Below are 19,597 nucleotides of genomic sequence, written 5' to 3'. Positions count from 1 at the left end.
TAAGTTGTTTACTTTCCTGGGCCTTGGTTTCTTTATCTTGCAGCTGGGGACTGTCCTCCTCTGACCCTCCATGGCCATTTTACAAGGTCCAGGGCAATAACGCAAGCCCTTGAGAACTACACTGGACTCTGCAGGTTTTCTAACCCCCTCTTCCTGTAGCGTAGCAGCCTATTCCAAAGAGTGGATGAGCAGGTGGACTGGAAATTTGTTTCCCAGCCCTGCATACAGGTCGAGTTCTGGGGGGCATGAGGCTGCCTTTGAATTGGTTACAGGGACCCAGAGTCTGCCATTTGGTTTTGTTAAGCTTCCCCTTTTCTTTTAATTGTTGACTTTTTCTGAGGTTAAGCCAGTTAACGGGGGAAAATTTTTTCCAAAATATTAGCCATCACCGTATTTCTGTATTCTCAAAGAAAAAGCACGTCACGTGGAGGTATGTGTGCAATTGTCTTAGGCACGCCCCTCTTTGTTCCAGTGCATCATAGCCTCCCTCTGCGGAGGGGACACTAAGCACTGAAGACTAAACACTTGGGTGGGGCACGTAGCACTGGGCTTCTGCCTTCATTATAACACAACCATTTGCTTCAAGTAGAAATATTAGCATGTTGTGAGCAATATTCTTATTAGGTATCTGTTTTTACTTAAAAAAAAAAAAAAAAAAAAAAGAAACAGTAAAACAAATTTCCAACGTGCACAGTAGGTTTCTGCCACCCTGCGGGCAAACTGCAGGGTTTTTAATAAGAGCTGAGAAAACTGTGGCTGCAGTTTCAGTTGAAGGATGGGAGGCGGCCTGATGCCGGGGGATAGCTGAGCAAGCACTGTTTTTGTCGTTTTCTAGCCTGAGCTCTGGGAGGCATTGCTTAGGGTGCATTTAAAGACGCAGTTGGAGGAAAGGACATTAGTGTTACCTCCTATTGTTTAGAGAGAGAGAGAAAGGAATACATGTGTTGAGCACAGGGACATGCTCTAGAATCACCAGCACAACACAGCCCGATGTGGACATGCTCGTTCAAAAACTTGGAAGCCCAATGCAGAGCCTGCCCAGTGGGCAGGTGCTAAAGGACTGTTCACTTGTACTTGCGACAGTGCTTTTTGCTTGATTAAGGCCAAGGTGGAAGTCTTTTACCCACTCCCATCTGTGTACTTGAGCCCAGTGCATCAGGGTAAGACGAAGTGGCAGAAACAATCACAGGCTAAAATAATAGAGTTAAAAAAAAATGTACAAGATGTTCTGCTGCCTTATGGACTCAGCACAGCCATCCTTAACTGAAAAATGGTTGGAGATTTGCTACCCAGAACCATGAACCTTCACTGTTTCTCAGCTCCCAGTTTTAGAAAAGGAACAGAAAGTATCCCCAGAAAAAGCAGTGATCCTTGAGGCCAGAGAAGGGAGGACAGTGCCAGCCATCATGTTTGGGAGCCTCTCGGCAAGCATCAAGCAACTTGAAGCCGCCAACCTCAAGGACAAACACCTGCCCCGAACAAAAGGCAAGTACAGACCAAGAGTTGCCTGGCACTTTTTAGCCAAGATACAGAACTGGATCCTCGTGAGCTTATCCAGAACAGACAGAGACACCCGGTCAAAAACAGACTCTGCTTATAATGGATGGAAAGCTTTTAAATTTACTGTTTTCTCTTCGTCCTTTTGGCCCAAGAGTTGTACTTCTGGGCTTAATCCTGAGGAGCTGGTAGGACCCCCCTTGCCCAGTCGTGCCCACAGACACCGTGGTGGTATTGTTTATAGCAGTGGAACTGGAAATAACCTAACTGTCCAGGGATGGGAGATCGGTCAAATCAAATCTGGTGCATCCATGTGATAAAATATCATACAGGAAAAGGTGATGTTGCTTTTATTTAACCACATGAAAAGATGTTTAAGATGAGCTTTTTTTTCTTAAGAAAAAGTCGAGAGACCCAGTCTATTTAGGATGATTCCTAATAAAACACACATATACACACACACTCACACATACACAATCACACACACATGAAATCACACACACGTACACTCACACTGATTCACACAATCACATGCTCATATCTTTCTTGAATGAAACATACCAAAATATTTACATATATAATTTTTATTTCTATTTAACTGTATTTTTTCTAACATATATGCTTTTAGCTACAGAAATGAACTATGAATAAACTATTAAAAATTAATAACAAGTGGCTAAAATGATTACTATTTTACCATATGCTGCACATTTTTAAAAAATAAAATGAGGCTATAACTGAAAAGATCCTTGGACATCAGGAAGTAAATATCTCAACATAACGAGGAGGGCTTGCCATTTGGGAAATATTTATTGAGAGTAATGAGCAGTCTGTATAAAGAATCGAAGGTACCTGAAGAAAGACTCCTGCCCCCTTTAGACTTTGCAGTCAAGAAAGACAGGGGTACATCTTCTGCTTCCTCTGCTGTGTTCATCAGTTGAGCAAATACCAGTTGCTGGCGAATCTTCCAACCTTATAGGGAGGCATAACAACCAGCCATCTTGCAAACAGTGTTACACTTTTTCAAGTCCATGATGAAACTAAGGGCAGCAGCGTGGGCACAGTATATACCTACAACCAAATATTGGGCTTCAAAATTTGTCCCACACCATCTCAGGGACGTTAGACAAGGTTCCTCACGTTAATAACAACCCAATTCTGTCTTTGCTAAATTAAACACAGATGATAGATTGCAGATGATCTTGAATAAATACATTACCATTTATCTCTGATTCATTCTCAGATAGTCACACAGACTCGGAATGAATTTTTTTTAGGATACAAATTAACTTTGTTCAGGGCCAGCGGGGGTTTACATAATGAAGATGCCTCCTGTATTCCTGTTTTATTTTCCTTTCAAACTATGGCATTGGAGCTCACTGGACCTTTCTTAGCACAACCCTTTTTGGTGCTAAAATAAATTGGTATAAAAGTTTACCTAGTGGAGAACAGATCCGTGTTTACCAGGGTTAGGGATCAGGGCGGGTATGATTATAGCGGGCAGGACAAGGGGGCCGCTTTGGGTGGCAGAGCTCTTCTGCATCATGGCTCTGAGCACGACAAAGTCCATAGAACTAGACACATAGGCACACATGTTTCCAAGTGGGAGATTTAGAGACATTGAGTAGTCCTGCCCTTTTTCCTTTGCCAGGACACTGGCAGTATCCTGGGGTTGGTTGCTCTTTCAACGTGGGTCCCAGAAGAAAGAACGAGAAATAACTGTTGCTCACATTAAGCCACTGAAAGTGAGGAGTAATGCATTAGAGGTTTAGTTAGCCATTTGTTAACACCATATAAGCCCAGCCTCTCCTGAGTGAGACAGGACCTGAGCTGTATCTGGTGTCTTCATCACCAGGGACACACACCCCAGCATCCCATTGGTGCACAATAAATCATTTTTAAAGTGAAATGAAGAAATTTGGCTAGCTAATTACAGAAACACTAGGCTTTGCGGTTTTCATATTTGCACCTTTTAAACATTTGAATATCAGAATTTCAGACTAAACCCTCAAAGGTTCTTTTGTGAATGATAAGATGTCAACATGTCAAGTTTTGGTCTGGAGTTGATGACAGCATATAATATTCTCTTTTTTTCTTTCCTTTTTTTTTTTTTTTACAAGTAGAGAGATGTAGCTTTTGTATGATACAGCGTTTAATGAGGATTTCAGCTTTACTGATGGCTGGTGGTCCCAGATATCTGCATAGTGGTCGCATGTAGACTCTTCTCAGTGGCTTTGCTGGAGAAGCTGCAGACCAAGCCATTATCTGCCACGCCCCCGTTTCTTTAACTACTGAGACTTTCCCTCTAATGGCATCTCATGAGCCAGTTGAAATATAACCAGCTATATTCATTCACAGGGGGGCTTGTAATTTGGATTACATGGTTAATGTATGAATTAATTTGTTTTTAAACATAACCTTTTCAGGTAATATTGAAAGTCTCCTCTCACTGTCACCCCTGAAGCCAGTCTGTCACCAGAGGCACGTTACTTAGAACTCTATCCTGCTATATTATTGTTCTGTGTCTGGAGGTTCTAGTGAATCCTGTATTTTACATAAATGTCATCTTTTATGTTCCATTCTATGGCTTGCTCTTTTCATTAGACACTATGTCTTTGAGATCTGCCCATGTTTTTACAGGAAGACCCAACTTGTTTGATTTAGCTGCTGCATAGTATTCTCGATATATATACGTTTCGGTTTATTTAGCCACTGACTTACTGGCAGAGATTTATAGAAAACTTTATTTAAAGGGTTTGTTGATTCACATCGGATGATTCAACCATCTGGCAGAGCTCAGCAGAGGACCCATATGAACCTTTCAACTAGCAAAGTCTGATTTGACAAGTTAGCCCAAATGTAAAGGTGAATGTTATTTGTGAGAATAAAACAGGGTCACATTAAGATAAAAAATTAACTGACACCGGACATGAAAGTTCCTTAGTTCTTTCTTTGAACAGCCCATGTTCAACAACACCAGTGTCACGGCAAAGCACACTCCCTGAGCCCACGTGAAGAGCCTCCCGGGCCGACTCAGCGGCCGGAGAGCAGCTGTGGGCGCCTTGCTCTGAACATGATATCCAACCAGACAATGACAGTGTTACCCAAGTTACATAAACTCACCTTGGCCGTATGCTCTGGTTTGGGTAATAGCCTCACATTAACAAAAAAGATTTAAATAGGAATGTTTTTTAAATCAGTGTTAAAAAAAAAACACCCTGCTTCCCAAGAAATTTAAGATCACAGAAATGATGCCAGGCGCACCCTCAGAGCCATGGGTTTTTTTTTGGGGGGGGTGGTGGTGTCATTTTTGTAATCAGCATGTAGGTGACCCGAGCTTGGCTTACAAGCAGGATAATGAGAACATATCAGACGGTGAAAGTGGGGACATTTCTCCTTGAGATTCAGAGGGAGTGGCTCAAAGGAGCCACCCTGCTCTGGGGGACTGAGGAAGTCACAGTGCAGGGCACCACTCAGATAAAACCAGTCTTTTCCAGAAACTCTTAAGAGCTGAACTCTAGCCCTTGACGACAGCCATTTGGGTCCTCTCAGGGAAACCCGTGGGCATTTCAGAAACATTCAAATGTGGGTGGAAAACTCAACCTCTGGCAAAAAAAAAACAAAACAAAACAGCCTGCCATTATTTTACTCCTTGAATTAAAAGGGTGTTTGAAGCAGTGTCCATTCAAATATCAACATCCCCATCGAGACGCCCCACTGTTTGCCTGTCTCCTGGTGTACTCGGAGTTTTAAGTCTTAGAGGTTTCCCATTGCACGTTGCTAGAGCATTCTCCATCCACAGAGACGGAATTTCAGCTTATCTAGAATACCTTCCAGATGGTTATAGATAATAATTTTAAAAATATATCTCAGAAATTTAAGGCCCAAACAGCATCAGAATTTGGTGCAATGTAGATCTGTGGTTTTATTCATACTGTTGCAAAATGATGGTGATGGGGGTGGTGGTGCTGATGAAGAAAGGCTTAGAAGGTCCTGGTGGAAATGCCAAGAAAGGTTTCCGAAGAAGGCAGATGATGTCGCAACATTCCACAGCCGAAGGTCTGAGAAACAGACTCGCAGATGTTTTCCATGGAACTTGAAGTTTTTGTTTGTTACTTACACACACACACACACACACCCCAATGGTCTAAATGCAGATTTGTGGGTTAGACTTCATTTGTACCTTTGAAAATTGATTTAGTCAAAAATTTCTTTGTCTTCCCCAGCCGTGTGGATGAGAAGCTTCCGTTTTCACTTTCGTGATAATATAATGCCAGGCTTGTGACATGTAACAGCAGGTTTCAGGCTCTGCTTAAGGAGAGGCTGCCAGTGCTGGGAGCCGTGAAACAGAAGATTTACCTGTTTGCAGAGCACTCAGGGGAGTGGGGGAGCGCCACCGCTCGGCAATAGTCAAGACTCGGTTTGTGTCCCGGCCACTTCTCTGTGTGGGGCCCTCGGTGCAGCCAAGTGTAAGCTTATATGGGAGGCCACTCTCTCTAGAACCCTCCGGAGGACAGTGATGAAAGTATGCTTTGTTGAAGATTTGGGAGTCCCTTACACACGTGCGAGACAGAATGATCTGGGAGGGTGTGACGACAGACTTCTGCATCCAGGTGGCTCTGCCGTCCCTGGAGGAACGTACTGTGTTTCTTTCCCCTTTCCGCTTTGGTTTCCAGGAAGCTCGGGGTAAAGTTCATACTTAAGACTTAATTGTCAGCCTTGGTTCCTGGCCAGTCACAAACGAGCCATATGCTTTAGGAGCTCTCTTTTTAGACGGCGGTGTCTGTCCCGCATGTCGGGGGGAGAGGTGTACGTTAAATGATGAGGAATGGAAGAGGTGGCAGATGGGGGAGCTGTCTTTAGTGGCAGAATGTGCAGATGGTATAGAAAAGACAGAAATGGCACCCTCTGGAAGGTCAGAGGCACGAGGACGACTGTATCCGGCCGGCCTCTGGAGAGGTGTCCTGGGAGGAGGAAGCAGCCTTCCTTATTGCCTTTGTATGTGTTTCAGCAGGTGGGGTCTTGGCATAGGCTGGTTGTTCCAGGCAGAGGAAACAGCCCAAGCAGACTGAGAGAAGCCTGGCTGCTGCCCGGGGCTCACCAAGTGAAGGGTTGGATGTCAAGGCTTACAGATGTAGGAGGGAATTTGAAGGCCCCGTCTGTCAGGTGCTGCTCCTCCCAATCTGAGGGGACCTAGGACTCAGCTCCTCTGATCTGCCTCCCTGGCCACCCAGCCTCCTGGGCATCCCACCGCGGTCAGTGCTTGTGTGGTTCACCCCACACCTGTCAGGAAGCCGACTCGGGAGCCAGCAGGGGACAGCTCATGCCTTGATGTCTTGCAGTGTGTCCTGACTGTCCATCAGGCTACAGGCATTGCTATAACTTACATACCTGTCACTGTCCCCTGACCCCTGCTGGCACCATACTTTGTGTGAGCCCTTAGGCAACCTGCACCTTAGAATGATTTTTGTTTTGAAATTTTTCTATGTTTCTTTTACATAGAGAAAAGCATCCTCATTCTACTTTTCAAACAAATCTTTAGACTCATCCTCCCCTGACCCCTTCACATGAAATCCAGTGGGCTATTTGGTAAACAAGCTATCGGTGGTCTTCAGTGGCACTCTGCTTGAATTGGTCATATGGACCTAGCAAATATTACTGATTACTGCATTCTCCACTCTGTAAACAGTGTATTCAGTTCATAAGCTGCTTAATAAAAATGCATACATGGGAATTATGCATGCGAGATCTGGCAAAACCCTCAAGCCCATCATTTAAGGACTGGGTGGTATCAGCGTCAAGGCCCTGGCTTTGCAAGTGCGCTGCGGTCACGTAAGATGTCATCACTGGGGAAGGCTGGCTGAAGGGGGCACAGGAACAGTCCGTACTAATTTGGCACATGTTCCAAGTCCTTGATTATTCCAAAATAAAAATTAAAGGGTTGTGTTTTTCTTTTTGAAAGTAAGACAGAATCAAAGAGATCATCTCGTCAAGATTTCACAACTTTTATTTTAGCGGTGGCTGCTCCCCCTCGCGTCCTCCGCAGGCCCAGGGACCTCCTGTCCACTGCAGGGCTCTGTGAAGTACCGCTTCAAAGAGGCTGATCCAGTCCCGCACCGTCAGGCTCCGGCCGAGGCAGGCAGGGCCCAGAGGAGCGGAGTGCACCGCTCTTTAGTGACCACTGATAGAAACACGGTGCCTGGGGAGTTGCTCTCTGTGAATCTCTGTAAGTCTCAGCTCTCTTGCTAAGGCTCTGGCTTCCTTTCTCAGACTGGGTGAGATCTGTTAGGCATTCCTTTTCTGGTGTGTGGGAGACGCACTCATCCATATGGTCCGTCCAGTGCCCAGCTGGTTGTGTTGGCAGGTGGTTTCACAGTTTACCACTTGGTGTGGGTCGTTGGCTCGGAAGCCAGTCTCTGGCAGAGGGCAGGACCACGGGACCTCAGAGAAGGCCCCTGGCTTCTTGCCACCTTGGCTTTCACTCCAGTTACCTGTGAGGATGGAGGCTAATTAGCTTTCCTCTTCCTTCCCATTCAGGCCCAGGTCACTGAAGTAAAGGAAACCTTGGGCACCTTGGCTTACTTCCAAGGATAATAGAATTGCCATCATGTTCTCTTGTGTTTGTCTAGGGATTTTCAGGTTGCAAAGCCCTCATACGTTCCCTAAGGTAAGCCTCCCTCCAGGGCATCACACAGGCAGACTGGTTTTCTTTCCGCTTTACAAATAAGAGACAAAGTTTTTCCAAGGTCAGTCACTCACTGAGTTCGTGTCGAGGCTGGAGTCAGAACATGGGTGTCCAGGATCCTGGTAAATGGTTTTATCATAGGGGAGATCTTGGCTATTAATAAAACACCTACACAAAAGTGATGATCACCAAACAGGTGTGTTGTTGTCATTGTCACTGTGAGCATAATCCTTGGCCGCTCACAGTTTTGATGTATGAGGACCCCAAGCTTGGCCATTCTCCAGACTTACAGAGGAGGTGAGAGCAATGGTTTCTTCTCTTCCTGCACCTCCAAACAGAAAGAGCCTGAAGGTGCCAGGTAGGGTTTGAATGAGTAAGATTTAGATTTTCCTGAAAAGTGAAGAAAGTCACACTTGCGCTACGTGAACAGGGGTTGATGTGACAGCCACCCGGCAGGACAGCCGCCCTGGGGCTGCCTGGCTCTCCGTGCTCGGGACGGCTGTGAGCCCACGGCTGTGCTCTGACCATTGCAGCTTGTCAGCACCTCGCTTCTGGAGGGGAACTGGCCGTGCCCTTTCACCTGGCATCCTCTCTGTCTTCCTCGTGGTAGGACACAACCTTTGCTGTCCTTGTGGGAACTTTTCATGGATATTCTCAGGGGCCTGCTACCTTGACGTTCTACCTAGCATCCTAGGATATTGGGGAAAGTGGATGGGCTGATTTAAAGCATTACTGGTGGACGGTTGAGCCTACCCTCCAGACCATAGTCACAGCTCCTACTTACTAGGAAAACTCATCTCCCGAAGAAGGTGTTGATGTTTTACACCCCGAGAAAATTGCTAAGCATCTACACATGTAGGCAGCTAGCACCTGTTCAGCACTGCCTAAATGTCTGTTGAGGAACTTCCAAAGCCGTGGTTCTTGGTCTTGAGCATGCTCGCCCACAGGAGGATGACCAGCAGGGCCTCTGCCACAGTTTCTGATTCAGCTGGTGTAGGCTGGGGGCTGAACAATTCCACTCCTAATAAGATCCAGGTGGTGGTGGTGCCTTGTAGGGGCCACACCTGGAAAACTGCGGCCCTAAAGCAGAGAGGGGCCGTTCTCTATAAGGTCCCATTAGGCTTTGTGTGCTGTGCTGCGGTCACACTGCTCATCTCTGCTCTGTAGCCACAGAAAACAGGCAAATGAATACATATGCCTGGGTTCCGAGGAAAGTTTATTGATAAAACAGGTGGTGTTCTCGTTTCCCCAAAAAAAGCAATTGTGTTGCATATATATTTTTTTTAAATGTTAAGGTCAGAGCCTCATTCAGAGTGAAGTTCTGAAAACTCTTGGATGGGAAGCAGTGTTAAAAAGACACAGGTGTGATCAGATCTCTCCTCTGATATTTACCTGCCAGGTGACTTTGAAGGTCACTATTGTCTCTGTAGAATGAGGATAATAGTTACACAGCGAAAAATCAGGGAAATGCTAACATGCCTCAAGTCTAGGTGGTGCTCACGTGAGTGTTTGACGTACATTATTGTTTATGTTATGCTGCACACCTGAAATATTCCAGAATTTTAGAATTTATGTCGTTAAAATAGGAATCACAATTCATTGGCACATGTGTGGCTTAGATTGTAGGTTCCAAAGTCCGCCCAGTGCTCAGTTCTCTTATCAAGTCCAGCCTCACCATGGGGTTCCCTCACATCGCCAGCACCTCGGCTCTTGGAAAGTCGGCAGCCAAGGATATCTTTGCGTATGTTTACATCAGAGGAACCTTTGATTGAAGGGATAAGTCAAGCTGAACGTGTCCGCAATGGAACATTTGGTCTCTGGTCCTTCCCCGGCCCCCTCTGTCCCCTTCCTCCAGTCTGTTCATGGCAGCTCTGCCTTCACGGCTGCTCAGGCACAAAGAACATGATTCTGAGGGTGGGGTATAATGAGGAAGGGTCCTCATGTGGACAGGTAGAGTACGAAATGGTTTTACAGTCCGAATAGGACAGAAAGATCTTTTAGCTCAACCCTCTGTTTTTATGTGTTAATAATCAGAGGCCCCAAGAGGCAGCGGGGCTTACTGCTTTTGATTTACCCATCCCTGCGCTTGACTAAAATCGACTTGTTTCATCCTCAGAACAACCACTTAGATAGGCGCTATTAATCTCCCAGTTTGCAGATGAGGCAGAAAAGATGAGTCATCTGTCCGTGGTCACACTGTTGAGAAGTAACAGCACTGGGGTTTGAACCCGGCAGTCTGACTCCAGAGGCTAGGCGCTTTAATCACTATGTTATGCTGTCTATGTTTAGTTCCCGACATAGAATCTTTCTGCGGACTGAGGCACAAAAGCCCTACTTGAAAATAAGCTGTCCCTTCAGGAATGTGTCTGGCATGCTAGCGGACGTCAGAGAATTGCAGCGGGAGGCTGTGGCAAGTGTCTGTTCAGTGCACTTCTCATTTCCCTCTGATCCTGTCAGTTTCCCGGTGTGAGTGCGTGTAATGCTTTGGAAGCAGCGCAGAAGCGGGAAGATGTCCCTGTTAGTTTGGGTGCATATCTGGTCTTATGATATATTGTATTTCTGGAAACCTTGCCCAACAGGAGGTCACCTAGACTCAGTTCAGCTTCACAAACACACCCTCATTTTGTGCCTGTGCCAGGTACTGGGCATACAGAGATATTACAGTGTCTAAACCCTGTCTTGCCCTCGGGCACTTGGATGACTGCAGGTCCAGAAGTGACAGCTTTGGTGGAAACCCTGGGATGTGCAAATTACATCCCATAAAGGGAAGAAATGTAGATGTTTGTTACGTGGCCCAGACAGGTAGCCTGTTAAAATGTGAAGTGGCCAAGTCGCCACAGCCGTTGGGTGGCCCCAGAGAACCGTGCACAGTCTGATTCCATGGAACCTTGACATGGTTGTGGGGAGAGGTGGGGCCTGACCTTGGCTCAGCCCATGAATGTGGCCTTTCATGACTGGAATGAGCAATGTGCTTCTTCTCCCCCCAGGACCCCAGGAGCAAGCACAAGTTTAAAATCCACACCTACGGAAGTCCCACCTTCTGTGACCACTGTGGGTCACTGCTGTATGGCCTCATCCATCAAGGGATGAAATGTGACAGTAAGTACAGTTTCTTCTCCAGTGGGTCCCGGGGCTCTGGGGCAGTGCCCAGAGTTTCTTGAGCACTTCAGGGTCAGTTCACTTTTCAACACCCACTCGTCTGTAAAGAGCATTCATTCAGATACACACCAGACCAATACAGCATAGGATGTTTCCGCTGTCAAAGCTCTGGTTTAATAAACTGCTTCATTGTCTAACGGTGAACCCCCTAAAGTACCCAATTTATAAATGAAGTTGGCTCCATCACAGTTTTTTGTGGTAGAAGTCTTCAGTCACTAGGAAATACAGGCTGGTCAAATCTCGAAGCAAATGCCAGTGTTGAAAAAAGACTCCACCACCCCCCCCCTCCAGATCCCACATTTGGTTAGTCTTCAAAATAGGCTAAGCAACCATGTCATCTCCCTCTGTCTCTAACTAGTAGGTGGACTGTGGAAAAATCCAGTAGGATCTCCTTAAATTGAAACAGCAATGAAAATGAAAACCAGGATGGTGTCTGACTTAAGTTCACCTGCCTTGCGTGCCCATGGTCAGCTCCAGTTTCTGTCCACCCAGTCAGAGACGGAATCACTGAAGCCTGTGGATGAGAAAGATGGCAGCCCCCTCTCCTTCCGTGTTCTGTACATATCTCCTTCAACTACCAGGAGAAAAGAAAAACAACTGTGGAAACACTTTGCTTTGATAATCCTTATATTTTGAGATTCATTCCCCAGGCTATTTATCTGCTTAAATAAAAAGGTGAGCTTTTAGGACATGAGAGGTAATTACAGAGTCTGTTCTAGTAAACAAGAACGTGTTGTGGACATGTCAGCACACTGGCATTCATTAACAACTATTGTTATGGCCAGAAGCTGTGTGTGTGTATCTTACACGCAACAAACACAGTGTATAAAAAATAAAAATATATGAACTGCACAGAGTAGATGGGTAGCTTCTCAGAACCCAGGGATGCTCCCCCTCCCAAGGCCATGGAATTGAATAGCCCGGCAAAACCTCTGCGATGACCCTGACCACTGGCCTGCCATGTTTTGAGCAGCCCTCGGAGTTCAGAGACATGGTTTCAGGGATTGCGCAAGCACAGATTCTAAGTGCATCTGTAAATATACTTTTAACTGCTTTAAAACTTGGAACAAGGCTGAGCACGTGCCTGTGTTACACACTCCGCCTCGACCAGCTGAAGATGACGGTGGAGGCCTGCGGTTGCCCGGCATCGCTCGCTGGGAAGAGCGTGCACTCAGGGTTGCCGGCTGCCCCTGCGCGAGGGCCTCCCAGGACTGCGAAGCGGAACAGTGTTCCTGTTGGGACAGACTCTCTGTGGGAACTGGGACCTGGGGGACCGAGTAACATCAACGAGATCCATAAATGAGTTCCTAAATGCTGAGTGGAGACTTCACCTGGCACCCCTTGCAGCTGGCTTCAATTTTTTGTTTGGTTCAGAGGACTTGATTGGTTATCCATGAATGTCTTTATAATAACTAACTAGTATAAATTTAAATTTATTAACTAAGTTTATGCTAATAAGATAATACTCATCATCTGGTTTACACAGTAGGATTCTGCTTAAGATTTTGCTTGAAAAATGGGTTCCATTACTTAAAATATATCTGAAAACCAGTGCTTTTTGTTTAGTTTTGTTTTAAACGCCTCTTTTTTGGTGTCCTAGGGCACCTGGGGCAGCAACCTGTGCTCCTTCCAGGAGGGAGGACGGAGGAGGGAGAGCAGGTGGGGGCTGGGCCCCCGACCCTCCCCTAACTTCTGCAGAGAGGAAGCTCTCCTTGTGCCCTTACACACAGGGTCGCCAGAGTATATACAGCTCTGCGTGGTGGAAAAAAAGAGCATATCAGCCACTTGTCCGGGCCAGCCCCTTAATTTGCAAAATAAGAAATGGAATCAGAAAGAGCACATAAGCTTCCCAAGATTAGAAGCCATTAATGGTCAAAGCCGAGGCAAGAACACAGCCCCAGTGCTCCTCCCACCCCCCACACACACCCTCCCTGTGGTCCAGATTCTTCTCGGAGGCTGTGGCCTTTACTTCCTTTAAGTTTCAAATCCTTCCCAGGCATTAACAACATTTCAAGAGTCTGTATCTTTGCTAAGTCACGGTCCCTGGCTTTGAACAGTTAGCTTTGGAAACAGGAGCCTAAACCAGAATCCACACTTGTGAATCGACCAGTTGTTCTTCCCTCCTAGTGTCCATTATCCTGCCTCTGTTGTTTAAGCATGGCAAGCACACATCCTCTGATACGCTTTTTGCAATTTATTTCACCACGTGAACCCTAAACCATCCAAATGTCACAGAAGAGCCTCGTGGCATGCGGGGCCGGTTCTCTTTGGAAGCCGGCAGGTACAGGACCACAGAGCTGCAGCACCTGCACAGTCTCTGTTTGCACGCAGCACACAGGATTCTTTTCAGGGCATCTTCGGTTCACTGCAATGCTCTTTTTTTACCCACCTCGTCTCGCCCACGTAATGTCAGCTGGTAAGGAACGGCGTGCCATGCCAAGCATGTATTTGTTTTACTTGGAATAATATTTAAATATTTGAAGACAGGTTTAAAATATCAAATAGAAGTTCTTAAAAATAAAAAAAAAGAAAGCAATGTATTTAAGCCTGCTTAAAAAACAGCTCAGGAAAGGAAAATGTTATGAATTTTCTACAGTCAGCCCACAGATTCTCACCCTTTCTGAGTGGTGAGCGAGGAAGTCATAAGAATTTCTTTGGCAAAAAGTGTCCTCTGTTTAAAATATGCATGCTATTTGCCTCCGTGTACGCGAAATATTAACTAGCCTGGCGTCTGTGTGCCTTGACCCATGTGAATTTTGCATACTGTTAAGTATTTGAGCAGCCACAGGAGACCAGGCAAGGGCATTTTGCCTCAGTTAAGACTGAACGAACATGGTGTGGATATTTTAGGAATATTGTCACTCACACAAAGCCTGTGCTGTAAGGGACATCTGCTAACCGTTCTTTATGTCACCCAAAACATTACAGCAAAGTATCAAGTTAAAGGGTAGCTGGCTTCCACTTGTGCACCTACACCAAAACACTGGGTGGTGGTTTGGGTCCATATGTCCGGCCTCATCCTGTGCTTGCTTGCTTCACAGCCTGTGACATGAACGTGCATAAGCAGTGTGTAATCAACGTCCCCAGCCTCTGTGGGATGGACCACACCGAGAAGAGGGGCCGAATCTACCTGAAGGCTGAGGTCACCGATGAAAAGCTCCATGTCATAGGTAAGGCATGCTCGTGGGGGTGTCAGGCACGCAGCTTCCCAGCAGACATTCGGATGAAGGTGAGGGTGACACTCGGGCAGGACTCAGGCACCAGGGCTTGTCTGCCTCCACGCTGGTCCTACTCAGAGCCAGTGATCCCCATTAGCACGTCTCCCAGGAGACTGCTCTGTATGCAAATTCTCCAATGTCAGTGTCATTCAAAGTCATAACTGCCATGTGGATCAGGGTACTCTCGCTGCATGGCCAGCATGTTATCCCATGGTGACTGGGGGGCAGGGAAGTCAATTAGGCAAATGCTGTGAGTGAGACTGGAACTAGGGCAAGGGGAAGCGATGGATGGTCCAGGTGTTTAATGACGTCAGGCTGTGAAGACCTGCTAAGTCCATCTTAATGTAACAACAACAAACAGCCACTGAGTATTTATGCTTCCTCTGCATTAGGCATCGTGCTAAGAACTCCATGTGGATTGATTTACTCAGTCCTCATGACTACCCGATTATGAGCCTCATTTTCCAGAAGAGGAAACGGAGGCATAGAGAGATCAGTAACTTACAATGTCACAGAGTAAATGAAGGGCCAGGATGGGAATCAAGGCATTTTGACTGCATACCTGGGGCTTCTAATGATCACACCATGTGCACCTCCTACAGAGAGCCCAGCCATGGGGTCAGGATCCCTGTTCAGGGGCCAGGACACGCCCTCCTTGGGGCTCTGTCTGGGTGGGCTCTGTGGTAGCAGGGTTTTTCCTTTGGTTTGCCCATCAGATGCACTTTGTAAATTAACACACTTGACCGAGTTATCCTGGAGTCTTGCTGGCCCAGGACTCGTCAAGGTTCCAGGCACTTGATTGGCGTATTTGCCACGTCCCACTACGTGTTGATTAATGGCTTCGTTCTCAGGTGTCAACCTCGCTTCCCTGATCATGGGGCGCCCTCTTTTCTTTGACCAGGGGAGCGGGTTTTCAATTGAACAGCAAAGGTGTTATGCTGCCTTTTGCATTTAGGAATTTTAAACTAGGGTAAAAATGGAAAAATGTTACAAGTAAATAGCAGGAGATATTATGGGGGGGCCCAAAAGGGTCTATTTAAGAGGTGGGGGAAGAGAAAAAGTATTCCAGAGAAAGCTCATTTTTTTTAAAGCATCCTCATACTATTTTATTTGAAAAATAAGCAATTTTTCTACCCAGAGCCATCCTCTCAAATGAGAATTCAGGAAAAATCAAAGGACTTTGTGTTGCTGGGAGAGGGTCAGCACACAGCCTCGGGATGACCCGTGGAACAACCCAAGCATAGCTCCGGGTCCAGACTGCATCGTGAATAACATTCCCACCATTCCCGGGATGAGCCCATCTGCCCTGCCTCAGACTCATGCTTGTTCCTCTCTCTTTTCTGCTGCTCCTGCCTTGTCGAAGTCCTGTACTGGGGGGAGGGGGCATGCAGATGAGGAGGAAACTACCCTAACACAGAGTCTCATTAGGTGGGGAAGGACTGAGAAGCCTAATGTGAATGCCTATTGGCTAAACATTTCAGTGTTCTTCCCTCAGCTTCATAAAGCCACCGCCTTTGGTGATAGAATAGACATCACAGGTGATTTGTCAGAGCTTAATTGTGAGGTTCGCAGCCCCCGTAAGGCAAGAACGCCTGCGCAAAGTTTTTAAATGTTCAGCTCTCATTCATTTTGCTTCTGAAGGCAGCAAAACACACACACTGGCCTGCATGCTCTCCTATAGTGAAGGCTGCATCCGGGAGTGCTGCTCAGTTCCCAGTCTTCAACATGGGCCTCAGGAGGCTCTCAGGTGTACAACTGCACAGAGGGGCACCCATGCCCTGGCTAGGGTGGCACATGGCACACAAGTGGAAGAGAAATGCCAGGTCCCACCACGCAAGGACAGCGAGCAGTGGTGCTCCTAGAGCTTACATGCTGATCGTTCCACCACTGTGAACAGTCGAACTCAGCTCAGCTGCAGAGGCCTCTTAGGGGACAGAGCCTTTCCCTGAATTAGACATAGACTTTTCATGAAAGCCAACCAACATAACTTATGACAACAATCTAGGTCAGATCTCTTGAGAGTTAGTCTAAAATTGTTTGCATAGATAGAGCTCTGCTCTAGGAAAACGAATTTGGCAATAGTTTAATAATAACAGCAGTAGCAGCTAATGCTAATTGAGCCCTTTGCACAAAGAAGGCACTTCACATGGGAAACTTACTTAAACCAGTAGTGGGATTCAAATAATTTAACAACCTTTTCTCTGCCCTATCGACTGTTTTAAGTATAAAAAAAGATATACTGAAAGGCAGTTTATTATTTTATGCATTTATTACTTAAATAAGAACAATAAAAGAGGTATAGAAAACTAGATTAGAAGAGTTTTAAAATATTAATGAAAAATATTAAATAATATCTGACAAATCAAACTGTTATTTAAGATATTTCCATGTTGCTTCTTGATTTGTGTCCTCACTTGCAATTTTTTTCACCTGTGGACAGAATGAACATTACTACGGGCACTTAGAATACGCTGTTGCACAGATGAACATTAAAAAAAGTAAAGAATGTAAATTTGTAATTTCCACATTGGATGTCTGCCCAGGCGCCCACCTTAGAGAGAACCCTGATTCCAAGTGCCACTTTAACAACCAGTTTGTGGAACTCAACAAAAAATTAGGTATCGGTTCTGCCGAACCGGTGTAAACCAGCTGAATCCCACCACTGATTCAAACCTGTGTGGAAGTTTATCATTCTTCCTTTATAGATGAAGGAACTGAGGCACAAAGAAATTAAATAACTTGTCCAGAGTCATATAGATGGTCATTTTAATCGTGAGATATTTAACTTGTACAAGTAGAGATGCTTTAATGATAGAATCAACAACAGTTGGACTCTTGTCTTAGTTCAGGCTGCTATAACAAATAACTCAGACTGGGCGGTTTAGACAACATTTACCTCTCACAATTCGGAAGGCTGGGAAGGTAGTTCCTGGAGAGAACTCGCTTTCTGGCCTCTAGCCAAGGCCTCGCGTGGTCAAGAGAGAGAGGGGCGGGTGGAGGGAGGGAGGTAAGCAAGCTCTGTGGTGTCTCTTATGAGGGCCTGCCCTAGTCCTCTCCCCCAAGGCCTCCTCTTCCATCTTTGGGACTAGGGCTTCAACAGATAAGTGGAGGGTGTGCACAAACATCCAGTTCATAGCAAACCTAAGTTAAAAACACAGGAGATGAAGGAAAGCCAATCCTAAGTATAGAAAACCAAACTCAAGGAAGTAACTAATAGGCAATCATTTCTCTAAAACTCTTCATGTGGAGTTAATTTTAGATTTTCAGGATCAGAATTTACCTGGTTTTAATGGGAACACAAGTATAAACAACCATAAAGAGTAGAGCTTATGGTCCAAATAGGGGGGAAAAAACAAACAGAAACAAAGTAGGGTTCTCGTGCACCCTTCACCCACCACCTCCAATATTATATTTTTGCATACCCATATTTTGAGTACAAAGTAGTCAGATTTTTAAATAGTACCTGATACATTTGTGAAAAATAGGTACCTGTGTTACTCACTAAAAATTGTGTTAAAGGGTCTAAAGGACATCAAACTTATCCCAGTATAAAAGGGCTGCACGAACTACAGAGCGAAGGTCCTTCAGAGCAGTGCCTGTCCACGGTGGGGCCCTTCCTGCAGACCCTGCCTGCCCCTCCTCTCAACCCAGTAGCTCAGGCGTGAGTCTGTCTTGACAAATGGTCTAATAACAATGGCTCCCACTTCCTGAGTACTTACTGTGTACTTAGACTGTTCATAGAATAGGACCCTGTGTGTGTGTGTGTAGGACTTTACATTTGTTTTATTGAATCCTTCAGATAATACCACAAAGTGCTTTTATCATCCTCATTTTCCAGATGAGCCAATGAGCTGAGCAAAGGGAAGAAAGTTGCTCATAGCTCTGAGGTAGAAAGTAACGGAGTTGGGGCTGGCACCCAGGTCAGACTTCCACTCCTACAGGCTATGAATCCCCAAGTCTCTGTTACTCATTTCAAGAGTCTCCTTTCAAATAAACAGCAAACCCATCAATAGTTGTGCACCTTTGTTCAGTACCCCACATGTTCTTTGAGGTTACAGAAGGTCCAGATGCAGGGCTTAGAACCAGGGGAGAAAGAGGAACACAGGAAAGAATTCAAGGACAGCCCAAGTCCAAGTATAACTTAATGCTCATTAATGTGGGTGCTGAATAGTGCGCCCCTGGGTGGTCCTCGGGGTGAGGGTGGTAATTGGGGAGGAAGGAGACCCTGGTGGAGCCTGGAGGCCGGCAGATCCTGGACAGGCAGAGAGAAGGGACCTCCACGGAGGGCTAAGTGGGGCGTTGGGGTGTGGGAACTAGCCTGGCTTCCATGGGGAGACAGACATAAACAACAAACCATAATGAGGAGAGCTGTGGTCCACATGCAAGAGATGTCTTGGAAAAGGCACTTCAACTCTGAGCCTCTGTGTTAATTGTGGATCAGCGCTCTCTTCGTTTCACCTGCACAGAATCACTTACATTGAAAATAATTTCCAAAGTAAAATAGAGATTCCCACGGACTCTAGCTTTGAGATGGAAATCATGCTTTTGAGATGAGAGAAGACTTTCCTTTCTAGATTGGTGCAGTAGTTATAGCAAAGACCTCCACTCTCCTGCCGTATTTTTATATTTTTGCCGTTGGTCAGTGGTGCTGATGCTATCTGAATAATGTCTTTTTTTTTTCTTTCAATATGCCATTTCAGGTGGTTTTCCATATTCTTGCATGCTATTTTATTTGGTTTGAAGGACTAGTAAAGAAATAATCCCTCTTGGGAACTAATGTTTAATTAAATGTTGTAAGTAAACGGAAGAACTTTGTATGCCTTACAGCTGTTTCAGAAACACTTCTCTCCTACAAAAAGATTATTCTGCAGAAGAATCTGAATTTCTCCCATACTTTGGGTTGTTCACTTGGCGTGGAGATTCAAGTTCTGAAAGGAGTTCCTATAGGTTCTGAGCCTTTTGCACAATAAGGGTGCCATCTTCCGTCTGCCTTCTGGGACTGTGTGCAATTTAATGTCCATGTCTCACCACCCAGCTA

The 19,597-nt window shown here is 45.7% G+C and overlaps 1 protein-coding gene across 2 annotated transcripts in view; it reads left to right on the top strand.

Moving 5' to 3' along the window:
• Nucleotides 1-19,597, top strand: part of PRKCA (protein kinase C alpha) — a 408,132-nt gene that overhangs the window by 281,696 nt on the left and 106,839 nt on the right. For both annotated transcript variants that reach the window (XM_066386622.1, XM_066386623.1), the window contains 2 exons: nt 11,170-11,281; nt 14,383-14,511. In XM_066386622.1, coding sequence (XP_066242719.1) covers nt 11,170-11,281; nt 14,383-14,511 — 241 coding nt within the window. The remainder of the gene's footprint in view (nt 1-11,169; nt 11,282-14,382; nt 14,512-19,597) is intronic.

This window comes from Saccopteryx leptura, chromosome 5 (assembly GCF_036850995.1).
Source record: "Saccopteryx leptura isolate mSacLep1 chromosome 5, mSacLep1_pri_phased_curated, whole genome shotgun sequence".
Taxonomy (NCBI): domain Eukaryota; kingdom Metazoa; phylum Chordata; class Mammalia; order Chiroptera; family Emballonuridae; genus Saccopteryx; species Saccopteryx leptura.
The sequence above is the reverse complement of the archived record's forward strand: the minus strand, read 5'-3'. Positions and strand labels throughout refer to the sequence as shown.